Source organism: Eleutherodactylus coqui, chromosome 10 (assembly GCF_035609145.1).
Source record: "Eleutherodactylus coqui strain aEleCoq1 chromosome 10, aEleCoq1.hap1, whole genome shotgun sequence".
In the NCBI taxonomy this organism is placed as follows: domain Eukaryota; kingdom Metazoa; phylum Chordata; class Amphibia; order Anura; family Eleutherodactylidae; genus Eleutherodactylus; species Eleutherodactylus coqui.
Window position 1 is genome coordinate 96,269,773 of NC_089846.1, and position 13,034 is coordinate 96,282,806.

The following is a 13,034-nucleotide window of genomic DNA, read 5'->3' on the forward strand; positions in this document are numbered from 1 at the left end:
GTACCCATTACTGGTGAGGGTGGGCTTCACTATAACCAATGGCTCTAGTCCTTCCTTTATACCTAATGTGCACACATCCGATTTACATATCCTCTTCACCTGCCGTACAGGATTGGTCGGGGGCCCGATACTTTTGTCAACATAGTGTATAAGGCAAATCTGCATCTAGTAATCCCCACCCAAAGAAGACCCTTCTACTGATGTACATTAGTGGACACACAGCCACCATATTATAATTTAATTATATACAGTATATGTTACACATCCACAGGCAGGTTCAAAGTTGTGCATGCAGACACAGCAGTGCAGAGTATTTCAGGGGTCAACCCTACCGCCTGTTGAGCTCTGATACAGATTAGACTCTACAACTTAAAGATGGTGGACTAGACTATGGGCACAGGCTGATGCCAGACATGGCGAGATGCGGTTGGTGTCACGCTCCTCTGAAGAGCAGGCAGATGTACCCTGCGCCTCCGTCTCTATAGCCACAAAGTGCAACTGCCGTAGTCTCTTTAGCTGTATCATGGAGGACTAGCTAAGGGGCAGCAGCAGTGCAGTGAGGGAATAGCTTCCCTCTCAGGGGCTGGGCTCACAGTTCGTAGGGCATTTTAGGGCTACAGAGAAGATTTAGAGCAGGTCGATCTCTGAGAGCGAGCAGTGCAATGGCGGCCAAAATAGTCTTCTTGGGTAAAGCGATGGGTGGAGACGGCATTACCTGCAAGACAAAAGATGGGAGAAGAGATGTCAGAGCTTATAGCTTCCTATAGAAGAACTTTAAATAGTAGCGTCTGGATGACCTCACTCACCCGCTCCATCTTATGTAGGCATATTAAACCATCAGGTGCGAGCTGGAAGGTGGAGAACGCGTCGTACGTCCTGAAAACGAGAACAATAGTCAGTCTGCGCATGTAGCGAAGGACAAGACATGGTGCTCTTCTCCCCAGAAAGAAGACAGACTCCAGAGAATGCAGAATCTAACCCCTCCTATACGATGCACAATCTGTTCCGTGAATGCCACAAGTCACCATATGATTACATTCAGCGCTGCAACAAAAAAAATGCCATACTGCTTCTTGAAGATCTTATAGGAGGTTAGAAAACCAGCAGCGCTCTTCTCCATGTGCTCAATGAGAACCAGAGCGCGCCCAGTGAGAGGAGCGGCGCCGTCTCCAAAGCCATGCATTTATTCCCCTTTAAATTTTGTACATTTTTCTTAACCCCTTCACCCCAAAAGACATACATATATCTCATCCAGGTATGGGATCAGGAGCCGAGCCCACTCCATGTACAGCGGGCGGAGGCGGTCTTCAATCAGATGCTGATCAAGGCTGGTAACCTTTTAAATGCCACTGTTAATTCTGACAGTGACATTTAAATGCCCCAATTGGCGCTCAGAGGGGTCCCGAACAGCCCCCGCGCAATTAAATCGCTAGATGCTTGGTTGTCAAAGCAGCCGAGGACTTCTGAAGGCCCCCAGGGCTGCTGTGATGGTATTGTGTTCTAACAGGTAGTCTGGTATTTTAATATACTGCGTCAAATAATAGAAAGTTCAAGGCCCCAATGGGGACAAAAAAGACGGATCACAGTGACAGCTGCAGTGGCCTTCTGCATGTTGAGACTGTAGCACCAGCCATGGTGGCAACGTGAGCGCATTATGTAGACGGTAGATGACCAGTCAGTACAGACTAGAAACTCGTCAGTGATAGGACTGATATTGGGGGGCTAAGAGGATAGCATTAGGGGGTCTCAGACAAAAAGCCACTAAATAAATTCAGATGTGTTGGGTTCTGCTGCCCACTGATGGTGCGGTGCCCCTTGTGTGGGCAGTGACTCTTCACTATAGTCAATGGGTGATGCATGGAGCGAGTACTCCGCTTCTCCTAGCATCTCCAATGGAGTATAAGGATGACCACACAAGGCAGCAATCCATCGGCAAATCTCCGCTTCTATAGCCAATATATATAGTCACCTGTACAGTTCACTCTTGTCAGTGCGGAAGACGTAGAAGAGGGCGTGCAGTGGGAGGCCGGTGAAGGACCAGCGGGCCTGGATGGTATTATTCTCAGGATGAGATGTCAGCTTCAGCACAGAGATCCGCGCGTTGGTGAAACAGCTCAAGACCAGCAGTCGGGTGAAGGCCAGAAACAGCGAGTACTTTACCAGGCCGCTGCGAAGAGAGGAACACAACATAAGTGGCCCTTCCAGTGGCTGTTTTACATGGTGGCTCCTGGGACGGTCCAACGGCTCCATTTGCCAACTGCTGCCCATCATTGGCATCCACCCCCATGACAGACATGACATATGGTTGCTCTTACCGGAAGCGCACATGCAGTATGTCACTGACAAACATCACGTCCTTCCTGTATAAGGAATAATTTAATGACTTCACCAAGAATTTCGGCAACTGCAAAAGGAAAAGAAAACAATCAGCAATGGAGAAAACCTTACGGACGAAGGCCCAGAAAATCCTCACCCACCAAGGAGGATAAAGACAAGGCGACCAGGGACCAATGAAGACAAGGAACATCCTTCTATGGGGGGGGGGTTTGCAGGCCCGCACACGTGTCATTGGGACTCCCGATCACTGCAAGCAACTATATCCTCACAGCTAGAAGCATTGGAGCTCGCTGGGCCTCACCCCTGCACTACCCCAACTGGTCCTTCAGGCCAGGCCTCTACGCTACCCCAACTGGTCCTTCAGGCCAGGCCTCTACGCTACCCCAACTGGTCCTTCAGGCCAGGGATCACCTTTACCTCGATCCTGCGCTACCCCAACTGCTCCTTCAGGCCAGGCCTCACCTCTACACTACCCCAACTGCTCCTTCAGGCCAGGCCTCATCTCTATGCCACCCCAACTGCTCCTTTGGAGTTGCTCTCAGAGGCAGAACTATAAGAAGTTATGTATTATGAAGAGGGAACACTTCATGCACTCATCAAATTTAAAGGGCTTGTCCATGTTTGCAGTAAACGGGCCAAGCGCCACCGATTCAATGTCCAAAATTGCATTTCAGCAACATTTACTTAAAAGGGTTGTACCACAATCGATTTTTTTTAATCTAACTGCTCGGACCTGAGGATAGAGGACCTTTGTTGCCCTCCCTTCCCTACTGCTGGCTCGCAGCACTTCCCAATAGGAAGGGAAGATTGAATGGAGCAGCGGTCACACGGACCTGGCTCCATTTATTTCAATGGGGCTGCCAGAAACAGCCAAGTAGAAGTGCTCTGCTGTCAGTGGTAGTGCCAGTGAAATGAGTGGAGTAGCACCATGTGACCACCACTCCATTCTCCTCCTCATGTTGGGGGGATGCAGCGAGCCAGAAGTGAGGCGGAGAGGGGGAGAAGAGTGGCACCGATCAGATATATCACCTTGCCAGTGGATAGATGATAAAAGTAGATTGTGGTACCACCCTGTAAATGGGGATGAGCTGTAATACTGTAAACAACATATGCACAAGAGTGGCGCCATATCCATAAAGAAAAAAACAACAAAACCTTTTGTGTACTTTAGAGGAGGTTGTAGCTCATTAAAAAGGTGGAATTATCCTTTCGAGTCATCAGTACCCCCCACCCCATGTGTTATTAGGGGATGCGGACCTTATTGATGAGGGTTCCCTGTCCAGGACTCATGAGTGTCTCGCTCTAGAGGACTCGGATATCCCTGCACCAGAAATGCACATTAGTCAGAGGCATTCCTGCTAACTACTGTATTCACAATGGTGGCAATTCCTGGCACTGGCGGCCGCACATTATGGTGGCCGAGTCCCACCATACCAACCTCGTGCCTTAATTTCTCATGCATCAGTGCCAAGTGTTGCTCCATGTCCGACTTGTCGCTCCCCGTGACTTTGCTGGTTTGGACCGTCTGGCTGGGTGTAAACGCCAATACGCCCTGCGGTGCTGGAGGTAGGGGCCACACTACGGCCTGGTACGGGATCCTGCAGACTCCAACATCAAAGAGGCTTCTAAAGCAGTCCAGTTGAGAACTACAGAGGTGCTGGCCCTCGGGCTGGAGGTGGTTGGCACTGGGCGGGCATCCCAGGAGCGGCGGAGGGGGCGCCGTCTGCATTATAAAGTCCCGTAGAGAGTCGATGGCTTTGTCCTGTGCCAGGGCTGGTAAACACATCCGGGGGCCAGTGGGCCGCACACAAGTGGGCAAGGTGGGAGGTGATGGCAAAGGTCGTCCGAGAGGAGCAGCGACACGAGGACAGGGCTGGAGTTCTCGGTACAAGATGGCGTCCTGAACCTGCAGCAAACAGAGAGGTTACTGAGGGATGGACAACGGAAGCAGAGAATCGGCGAGTGGGCGGGCATCAGGAAACGACTAGCGATACGTGCGATTATGAAATTATCCAGCCACATGTGAAGCAGCAGAGATCGGAAACAGCCAACAGCTGATGTTAACCCCTTAGAGGGCTTATGTCCGGTTTTACACTTAAGGCCCATTTAGACAACGATTATCGCTCAAAATCCATCTTTTGAGCGATAATCCTTGTGTGTAACTGCACTAATATCGTAGTTTTTGTTATCCAGTCGCTCATTGTCTTTTCAGCTCCTCTATGAGCAAGGCAGCGAGCGTGCTGGAGTGCTGACTATCTCTATGGATGGCTGCTCTTTTCCCAGCGGTCGGACCCCCACGATCAGCGATAAGTGTAAAGCCTGGCACCGCCCCTTTAATGGCCATCAATATGCCTTAAGGGGAGTTTGCCGAGCCCGGCACCAGACGGCATCGTAGAGGAGGGGGACCCAGGCCGGCACCAGACGGTACCGTGGAGGAGGGGGGGCCCAGCCCGGCCGCGGGCGCTACCGTGGAGGAGGGGCGGCCCGGCCCGGCCGCGGGCGCTACCGTGGAGGAGGGGCGGCCCGGCCCGGCCGCGGGCGCTACCGTGGAGGAGGGGCGGCCCGGCCCGGCCGCGGGCGCTACCGTGGAGGAGGGGCGGCCCGGCCGCGGGCGCTACCGTGGTGGAGGGGCGGCCCGGCCGCGGGCGCTACCGTGGAGGAGGGGGTCCCCAGTCCGGCCCCGGCCGGCACCGTGGAGGAGGGGGTCCCCAGTCCGGCCCCGGCCGGCACCGTGGAGGAGGGGGTCCCCAGTCCGGCCCCGGACGGCACCGTGGAGGAGGGGGTCCCCAGTCCGGCCCCGGACGGCACCGTGGAGGAGGGGGTCCCCAGTCCGGCCCCGGACGGCACCGTGGAGGAGGGGGTCCCCAGTCCGGCCCCGGACGGCACCGTGGAGGAGGGGGGCCCCAGTCCGGCCCCGGACGGCACCGTGGAGGAGGGGGGCCCCAGTCCGGCCCCAGACGGCACCGTGGAGGAGGGGGGCCCCAGTCCGGCCCCAGACGGCACCGTGGAGGAGGGGGGCCCCAGTCCGGCCCCAGACGGCACCGTGGAGGAGGGGGGCCCCAGTCCGGCCCCAGACGGCACCGTGGAGGAGGGGGGCCCCAGTCCGGCCCCAGACGGCACCGTGGAGGAGGGGGGCCCCAGTCCGGCCCCAGACGGCACCGTGGAGGAGGGGGGCCCCAGTCCGGCCCCAGACGGCACCGTGGAGGAGGGGGGCCCCAGACGGCACCGTGGAGGAGGGGGGCCCCAGACGGCACCGTGGAGGAGGGGGGCCCCAGACGGCACCGTGGAGGAGGGGGGCCCCAGACGGCACCGTGGAGGAGGGGGGCCCCAGACGGCACCGTGGAGGAGGGGGGCCCCAGTCCGGCCCCAGACGGCACCGTGGAGGAGGGGGGCCCCAGTCCGGCCCCAGACGGCACCGTGGAGGAGGGGGGCCCCAGACGGCACCGTGGAGGAGGGGGGCCCCAGACGGCACCGTGGAGGAGGGGGGCCCCAGACGGCACCGTGGAGGAGGGGGGCCCCAGACGGCACCGTGGAGGAGGGGGGCCCCAGACGGCACCGTGGAGGAGGGGGGCCCCAGACGGCACCGTGGAGGAGGGGGGCCCCAGACGGCACCGTGGAGGAGGGGGGCCCCAGACGGCACCGTGGAGGAGGGGGGCCCCAGACGGCACCGTGGAGGAGGGGGGCCCCAGACGGCACCGTGGAGGAGGGGGGCCCCAGACGGCACCGTGGAGGAGGGGGGCCCCAGACGGCACCGTGGAGGAGGGGGCCCCAGACGGCACCGTGGAGGAGGGGGGCCCCAGACGGCACCGTGGAGGAGGGGGGCCCCAGACGGCACCGTGGAGGAGGGGTGCCCCAGACGGCACCGTGGAGGAGGGGGGCCCCAGACGGCACCGTGGAGGAGGGGGGCCCCAGACGGCACCGTGGAGGAGGGGGGCCCCAGACGGCACCGTGGAGGAGGGGGGCCCCAGACGGCACCGTGGAGGAGGGGGGCCCCAGACGGCACCGTGGAGGAGGGGGGCCCCAGACGGCACCGTGGAGGAGGGGGGCCCCAGACGGCACCGTGGAGGAGGGGGGCCCCAGACGGCACCGTGGAGGAGGGGGGCCCCAGACGGCACCGTGGAGGAGGGGGGCCCCAGACGGCACCGTGGAGGAGGGGGGCCCCAGACGGCACCGTGGAGGAGGGGGGCCCCAGACGGCACCGTGGAGGAGGGGGGCCCCAGACGGCACCGTGGAGGAGGGGGGCCCCAGACGGCACCGTGGAGGAGGGGGGCCCCAGACGGCACCGTGGAGGAGGGGGGCCCCAGACGGCACCGTGGAGGAGGGGGGCCCCAGACGGCACCGTGGAGGAGGGGGGCCCCAGACGGCACCGTGGAGGAGGGGGGCCCCAGACGGCACCGTGGAGGAGGGGGGCCCCAGACGGCACCGTGGAGGAGGGGGGCCCCAGACGGCACCGTGGAGGAGGGGGGCCCCAGACGGCACCGTGGAGGAGGGGGGCCCCAGACGGCACCGTGGAGGAGGGGGGCCCCAGACGGCACCGTGGAGGAGGGGGGCCCCAGACGGCACCGTGGAGGAGGGGGGCCCCAGACGGCACCGTGGAGGAGGGGGGCCCCAGACGGCACCGTGGAGGAGGGGGGCCCCAGACGGCACCGTGGAGGAGGGGGGCCCCAGACGGCACCGTGGAGGAGGGGGGCCCCAGACGGCACCGTGGAGGAGGGGGGCCCCAGACGGCACCGTGGAGGAGGGGGGCCCCAGACGGCACCGTGGAGGAGGGGGGCCCCAGACGGCACCGTGGAGGAGGGGGGCCCCAGACGGCACCGTGGAGGAGGGGGGCCCCAGACGGCACCGTGGAGGAGGGGGGCCCCAGACGGCACCGTGGAGGAGGGGGGCCCCAGACGGCACCGTGGAGGAGGGGGGCCCCAGACGGCACCGTGGAGGAGGGGGGCCCCAGACGGCACCGTGGAGGAGGGGGGCCCCAGACGGCACCGTGGAGGAGGGGGGCCCCAGACGGCACCGTGGAGGAGGGGGGCCCCAGACGGCACCGTGGAGGAGGGGGGCCCCAGACGGCACCGTGGAGGAGGGGGGCCCCAGACGGCACCGTGGAGGAGGGGGGCCCCAGACGGCACCGTGGAGGAGGGGGGCCCCAGACGGCACCGTGGAGGAGGGGGGCCCCAGACGGCACCGTGGAGGAGGGGGGCCCCAGACGGCACCGTGGAGGAGGGGGGCCCCAGACGGCACCGTGGAGGAGGGGGGCCCCAGACGGCACCGTGGAGGAGGGGGGCCCCAGACGGCACCGTGGAGGAGGGGGGCCCCAGACGGCACCGTGGAGGAGGGGGGCCCCAGACGGCACCGTGGAGGAGGGGGGCCCCAGACGGCACCGTGGAGGAGGGGGGCCCCAGACGGCACCGTGGAGGAGGGGGGCCCCAGACGGCACCGTGGAGGAGGGGGGCCCCAGACGGCACCGTGGAGGAGGGGGGCCCCAGACGGCACCGTGGAGGAGGGGGGCCCCAGACGGCACCGTGGAGGAGGGGGGCCCCAGACGGCACCGTGGAGGAGGGGGGCCCCAGACGGCACCGTGGAGGAGGGGGGCCCCAGACGGCACCGTGGAGGAGGGGGGCCCCAGACGGCACCGTGGAGGAGGGGGGCCCCAGACGGCACCGTGGAGGAGGGGGGCCCCAGACGGCACCGTGGAGGAGGGGGGCCCCAGACGGCACCGTGGAGGAGGGGGGCCCCAGACGGCACCGTGGAGGAGGGGGGCCCCAGACGGCACCGTGGAGGAGGGGGGCCCCAGACGGCACCGTGGAGGAGGGGGGCCCCAGACGGCACCGTGGAGGAGGGGGGCCCCAGACGGCACCGTGGAGGAGGGGGGCCCCAGACGGCACCGTGGAGGAGGGGGGCCCCAGACGGCACCGTGGAGGAGGGGGGCCCCAGACGGCACCGTGGAGGAGGGGGGCCCCAGACGGCACCGTGGAGGAGGGGGGCCCCAGACGGCACCGTGGAGGAGGGGGGCCCCAGACGGCACCGTGGAGGAGGGGGGCCCCAGACGGCACCGTGGAGGAGGGGGGCCCCAGACGGCACCGTGGAGGAGGGGGGCCCCAGACGGCACCGTGGAGGAGGGGGGCCCCAGACGGCACCGTGGAGGAGGGGGGCCCCAGACGGCACCGTGGAGGAGGGGGGCCCCAGACGGCACCGTGGAGGAGGGGGGCCCCAGACGGCACCGTGGAGGAGGGGGGCCCCAGACGGCACCGTGGAGGAGGAGGGCCCAGCCCGGCACCGTGGAGGAGGGGGGCCCAGCCCGGCACCGTGGAGGAGGGGGGCCCAGCCCGGCCCCAGACGGCACCGTGGAGGAGGGGGGCCCAGCCCGGCCCCAGACGGCACCGTGGAGGAGGGGGGCCCAGCCCGGCCCCAGACGGCACCGTGGAGGAGGGGGGCCCAGCCCGGCCCCAGACGGCACCGTGGAGGAGGGGGGCCCAGCCCGGCCCCAGACGGCACCGTGGAGGAGGGGGGCCCAGCCCGGCCCCAGACGGCACCGTGGAGGAGGGGGGCCCAGCCCGGCATCAGACGGCACCGTGGAGGAGGGGGGCCCAGCCCGGCATCAGATGGTATAGAGTCATAGAAGCCTGGCACAAAAGGGTATCGTGGAGAATGGGGATCTGTAGCCTGACACCTCAGAGCATCATGGAGGGGGCATTAAACCTGGCACCAGCGGGTATTACTGGGGAGGTTGGAAGGTGGTGTGTTGGGAGTGGAGTCTGCCACCAAAGGGTAACACGGGGGGCGGGTAGGCTGAGCCCAGCAACGAAGGGTATGACGGTGTTCAGAGCAGGCACTGGACACGGTTTGGGGGGGGGGGGGGGGGGCAGGGGTCGAGCCCAATTATGGAGGAATAGGGAGAAGGGTCGCGCCTGGCACCAGACGGTATAGTGGAAGATGGGACCACGCCTGGCACAACATGGATATCATAGAAGGGTGAGGAGGAGGCAAGCCTGACACCGCAGGGTATCATGGAGGGGCATTGAGCCTGGCACTGAAGGGGCTGAGCCCAGCAACAAAAGGTATGACGGTGTTCGGAGCTGGCAATGGACGCGGTATTGGGGGGAGGTTGAGCCCGGTTATGGAGGCTATCACTGTGCCCGGGAGGGTATAAGAGGGCACGGAGGCGTACTGGGCAGCAGCATGGGGGGCATCACATGAGACATAGGGTGCAGTTAAAGTCGTACAGAGCGCCCCACAAACCAGAACGTTGTGGCAGAACGGACTCATCCGTACATTACACGGTCAGCCACCATAATCGTCAGAGGAGTCATGTGACTGCGTCCGCCGGGGCCGCGCACAGCTTCCACTATAAATGTTCCTGGTTTCTTATAACACCTCCAGCTACATGTGATGTGACGCCCCTGCAGGCTTCTCTAACCTTCTGGAGTGGGGGCAATGAATCAGCCACTCAGCGCCCAGCCTTCATCCTCAAGCATAAACTGCGGGGATGAGAGGAGGATCCTGATTGGTTGCTATAGGTAACAGGACACGTGCCCATAGTCCAACAGCCGGCGTTTCCCGCCCTTCCCGCACTCACCCGCAGGCTCTCCCGGAGTAGTCTCCCCGCCGCTCCTCCAGCACCGCGTATCCCGCTCTTCCAGCGACTCCCGAGCCCGGGAGCCCCGCGGAGCCTCCGCACACACAGCGCCATGACTGCAGCACAGCGCCCCTGAGCGGCGACCGGCGTGACGTCACTCCAGTATAACCGGCAACTGCCGAAGACAGAACGCACCCGAGCAAAGACCGACAGCCAATTGAGGAAGAAGACGTAACTCCGCAACAACCAATTGGAATATCGAGGGCCTAGCCGGAAAAACCTAACGGACCAATCAGAACTCAGAGGTGTGAGTTTGTTGTCCAATTAGGGCATCGGTAGCTGCCAAATACCCGCCCTACACTGCTTTTGACCAATAGAAATACAGCGGTCAGCGATACTTCCCTGTTCTGCGTTCCAACGCTGCAGGTTAGGTCTAACGTCACAGCCACTTTCCAATTGGCTACTGCAATAAGTCAGCCTTTCATACATGATTTGATTGGTTGATACAGTAAAGAGGCGTAAGGCATTAAGCCGCCATCTTTAGTAAGGGCAAAGCACATGTCCTTCAATGACATGTAGGAGGGAAGGACACGAGTGAGCGCATGTGCTGCGGTGGACGGGAGCGGCTGGTGACACTAGAACCCATACAGAAAGGATACCCAGATTATGTCCCTTGTCCTGTGAGGGTGCAGCATGCCAGCGTGTCACCCAGCTTTCTGGGACTCTTGAAGACCCCCACATTATGTGTTGTAGCCTTCATAAATACTTGGTTACCACCTTCAGAACACATTAATGGCGGCCACAGTGATAGTCAGTTAGTAGTAACTAAGAAATAAAAGCACAGAGATGGACAAGTCCACTTAGGCCCAATGTCCACGGAGTTCTTAAATCCGCGTGGGTCTCCCTCATGCGTGATCCGTGCCCATAGGGAATCACTGGGCACCCGCAGGTAATTAAATACCTGCCGATGTAATTTTTACCTGGCGTGTGGATTGCACACGCAGGCAAACACCCGCAGCCTGCTCCATTTTGTGCGGTATTCCCGCACGGATGGCTTCCACGGCTTCTATTGACGTCAATGGAAACCATCCGCTCCGCAACACGGACACGGCTGACACTGCGTCCGTGCTGTGCGAATGCAGAAGTTTAAAAAAAAAGTCGGTGCATGCGCCCGGCCCTCCGCCAGCGTCCTGAGCGCATCCGCCAGGCAGAAGAAAGAAGATCCGACCTGCACGGAGGAGAGCTCCGCAGCGTCCGGACAGGTGAGTATAACGTATTTTTTGGCCTCATGTCTGTGGGCCGGGGGGAATCCACTGCAGGATTCAGCATTGGGAAACCATGTGGGCCCGTGGACATTAGGCCGAAGTGGATTAGAGAAGGGACAGGGCCGCTAGAGGAAGAAGTCTCCAGATTGCAATCCTCTGCTCACCCCACCACCTGCGCTAGCGACACTCTCCCCTCACACCTTCTCTGATCCCTCTCCCTGGTGGTTATCTCCCATCTCACCACTATATTCAACTTCTCTGACCTCTGGCATTTTTTTTTCTTCTTTCAAACACGCCATCATATCCACACTGCTAAAGATACCGACTCTTGACTCATCCCATGCTGCTAACTACCGACCCATCTCAAACCTTTTCTTCATCTCCAAACTACTAGAACACCTGGTTTATTCCCACATTATAAGCCATCTCTCAGAAAATTCTTCTCGACTCCCTACAGTCCGACTTCCGTCCCCAACACTCAACAGAAACTGCCCTTACAACGGTATCCAATGACCTACTGACAGCCAAATCGAGATACGATTACTTCCTACTGATCCTTCTCGACCTCTCCGCAGCATTTGACACTGTTGACCACAAACTCCTCCTCAGTATGCTTCGCTCCATCGGCCTAAAGGACACTGCTCTCTCCTGGTTCTCCTCCTACCTATCTGACTGCTCTTTCAGTGTCTCCTTTGCTGGCTCTACCTCCCCCCCTCGTTACCTTGCTGTTGGGGCCCCCCAAGGCTCGGTCCTCGGCCCCCTTTTTTTCTCTATCTACAAAGCCCCTATTGGACAAACCATCAGGAGATTTGGCCTCCAATACCACCTGTATGCTGACGACACCCAGCTATACACCTCTTCCCGTGACATCTCTGCACCTTTACTCCAAAACATCCCAGGTAGAGATGAGCGAACGTACTCGGTAAGGGCGATTTCGCAATCGAGCACCGCGATTTTCGAGTACTTCCCCGCTGCTACCCCCCACTCCCCTCTGCAACCCCCTGCCCCACAGCGCACCCGAGTACTTTTCACCCGAGTAGTGAAGTACTTGAAAAGCGCGGTGCTCGATTGCGAAATCGGCCTTACCGAGTACGTTCGCTCATCTCTAATCACTGTCTGTCTGCTGTCTCTAACACTATGTCCTCTCTCTACCTAAAACTAAACCTCTCTAAAACTGACTTACTGCTATTTCCACCTTCCACTAACCGACCTCATCCTGACACCTGCATCTCAGTGTGTGGCACCACTATAACTCCCAGCATGCCTGCTGCCTGGGGGGGGGGGGGGGGGGGTCATATTCGACCCCGATCTCTCCTTTACCCCCTACATCCAATCTCTCGCCCGAACATGTCAGCCGAACCTCAAGAACATCGCAAGAATCCACTCTTTTCTCACTGTAGACACGCTAAAACCGCTCACTGTTGCCCTCATCCACTCCCGGCTCGATTATTACAACTCGTTGCTGATCGGCCTCCCCTGCAGCAGACTCTACCCCCTCCAATCCATCCTGAATGCGGCAGCCAGGCTCATCTGGTGGGAGTGCCCAGCTCTTAGTATATATGGAAGACTGTGTCACAGAAGTACTGGACAAGTTACACATAGCACAGTTGATGTGTTCCCCCAATTCGCCCTTCTTTCCATTATATTGGGCCCCTTTGCCCAGATAAAACAAGGCACACAGTCACTTTGTGACAGCAGCACCAAACCGTGATTCCCCATCGCTGGCGGAGTCCCCACCCAACAACAGGGCCGGAATTTATCCAAGAACTGAACTACTTAATGCACACGAAGGAGATGGTGGCGGAGAATTCGTTTAATTCAAACAGGGGCTCATACGCTATGTGGACTTCCTTTCAAGAACT

The 13,034-nt window shown here is 60.8% G+C and overlaps 1 protein-coding gene across 1 annotated transcript; it reads right to left on the reverse strand.

The window, feature by feature from the left end:
- Positions 1–203: 203 nt before the first annotated feature.
- C10H6orf136 (chromosome 10 C6orf136 homolog) lies at positions 204–10,126 on the reverse strand. The gene is made up of 6 exons (XM_066581558.1): positions 9,908–10,126; positions 3,776–4,243; positions 2,316–2,404; positions 1,970–2,167; positions 807–876; positions 204–715 (listed from the first exon to the last, which is right to left on the reverse strand). Exons 1-6 carry the CDS (start codon positions 10,019–10,021, stop codon positions 590–592), a joined length of 1,065 nt encoding a protein of 354 aa, XP_066437655.1. The 5' UTR covers positions 10,022–10,126; the 3' UTR covers positions 204–589.
- Positions 10,127–13,034: the final 2,908 nt, after the last annotated feature.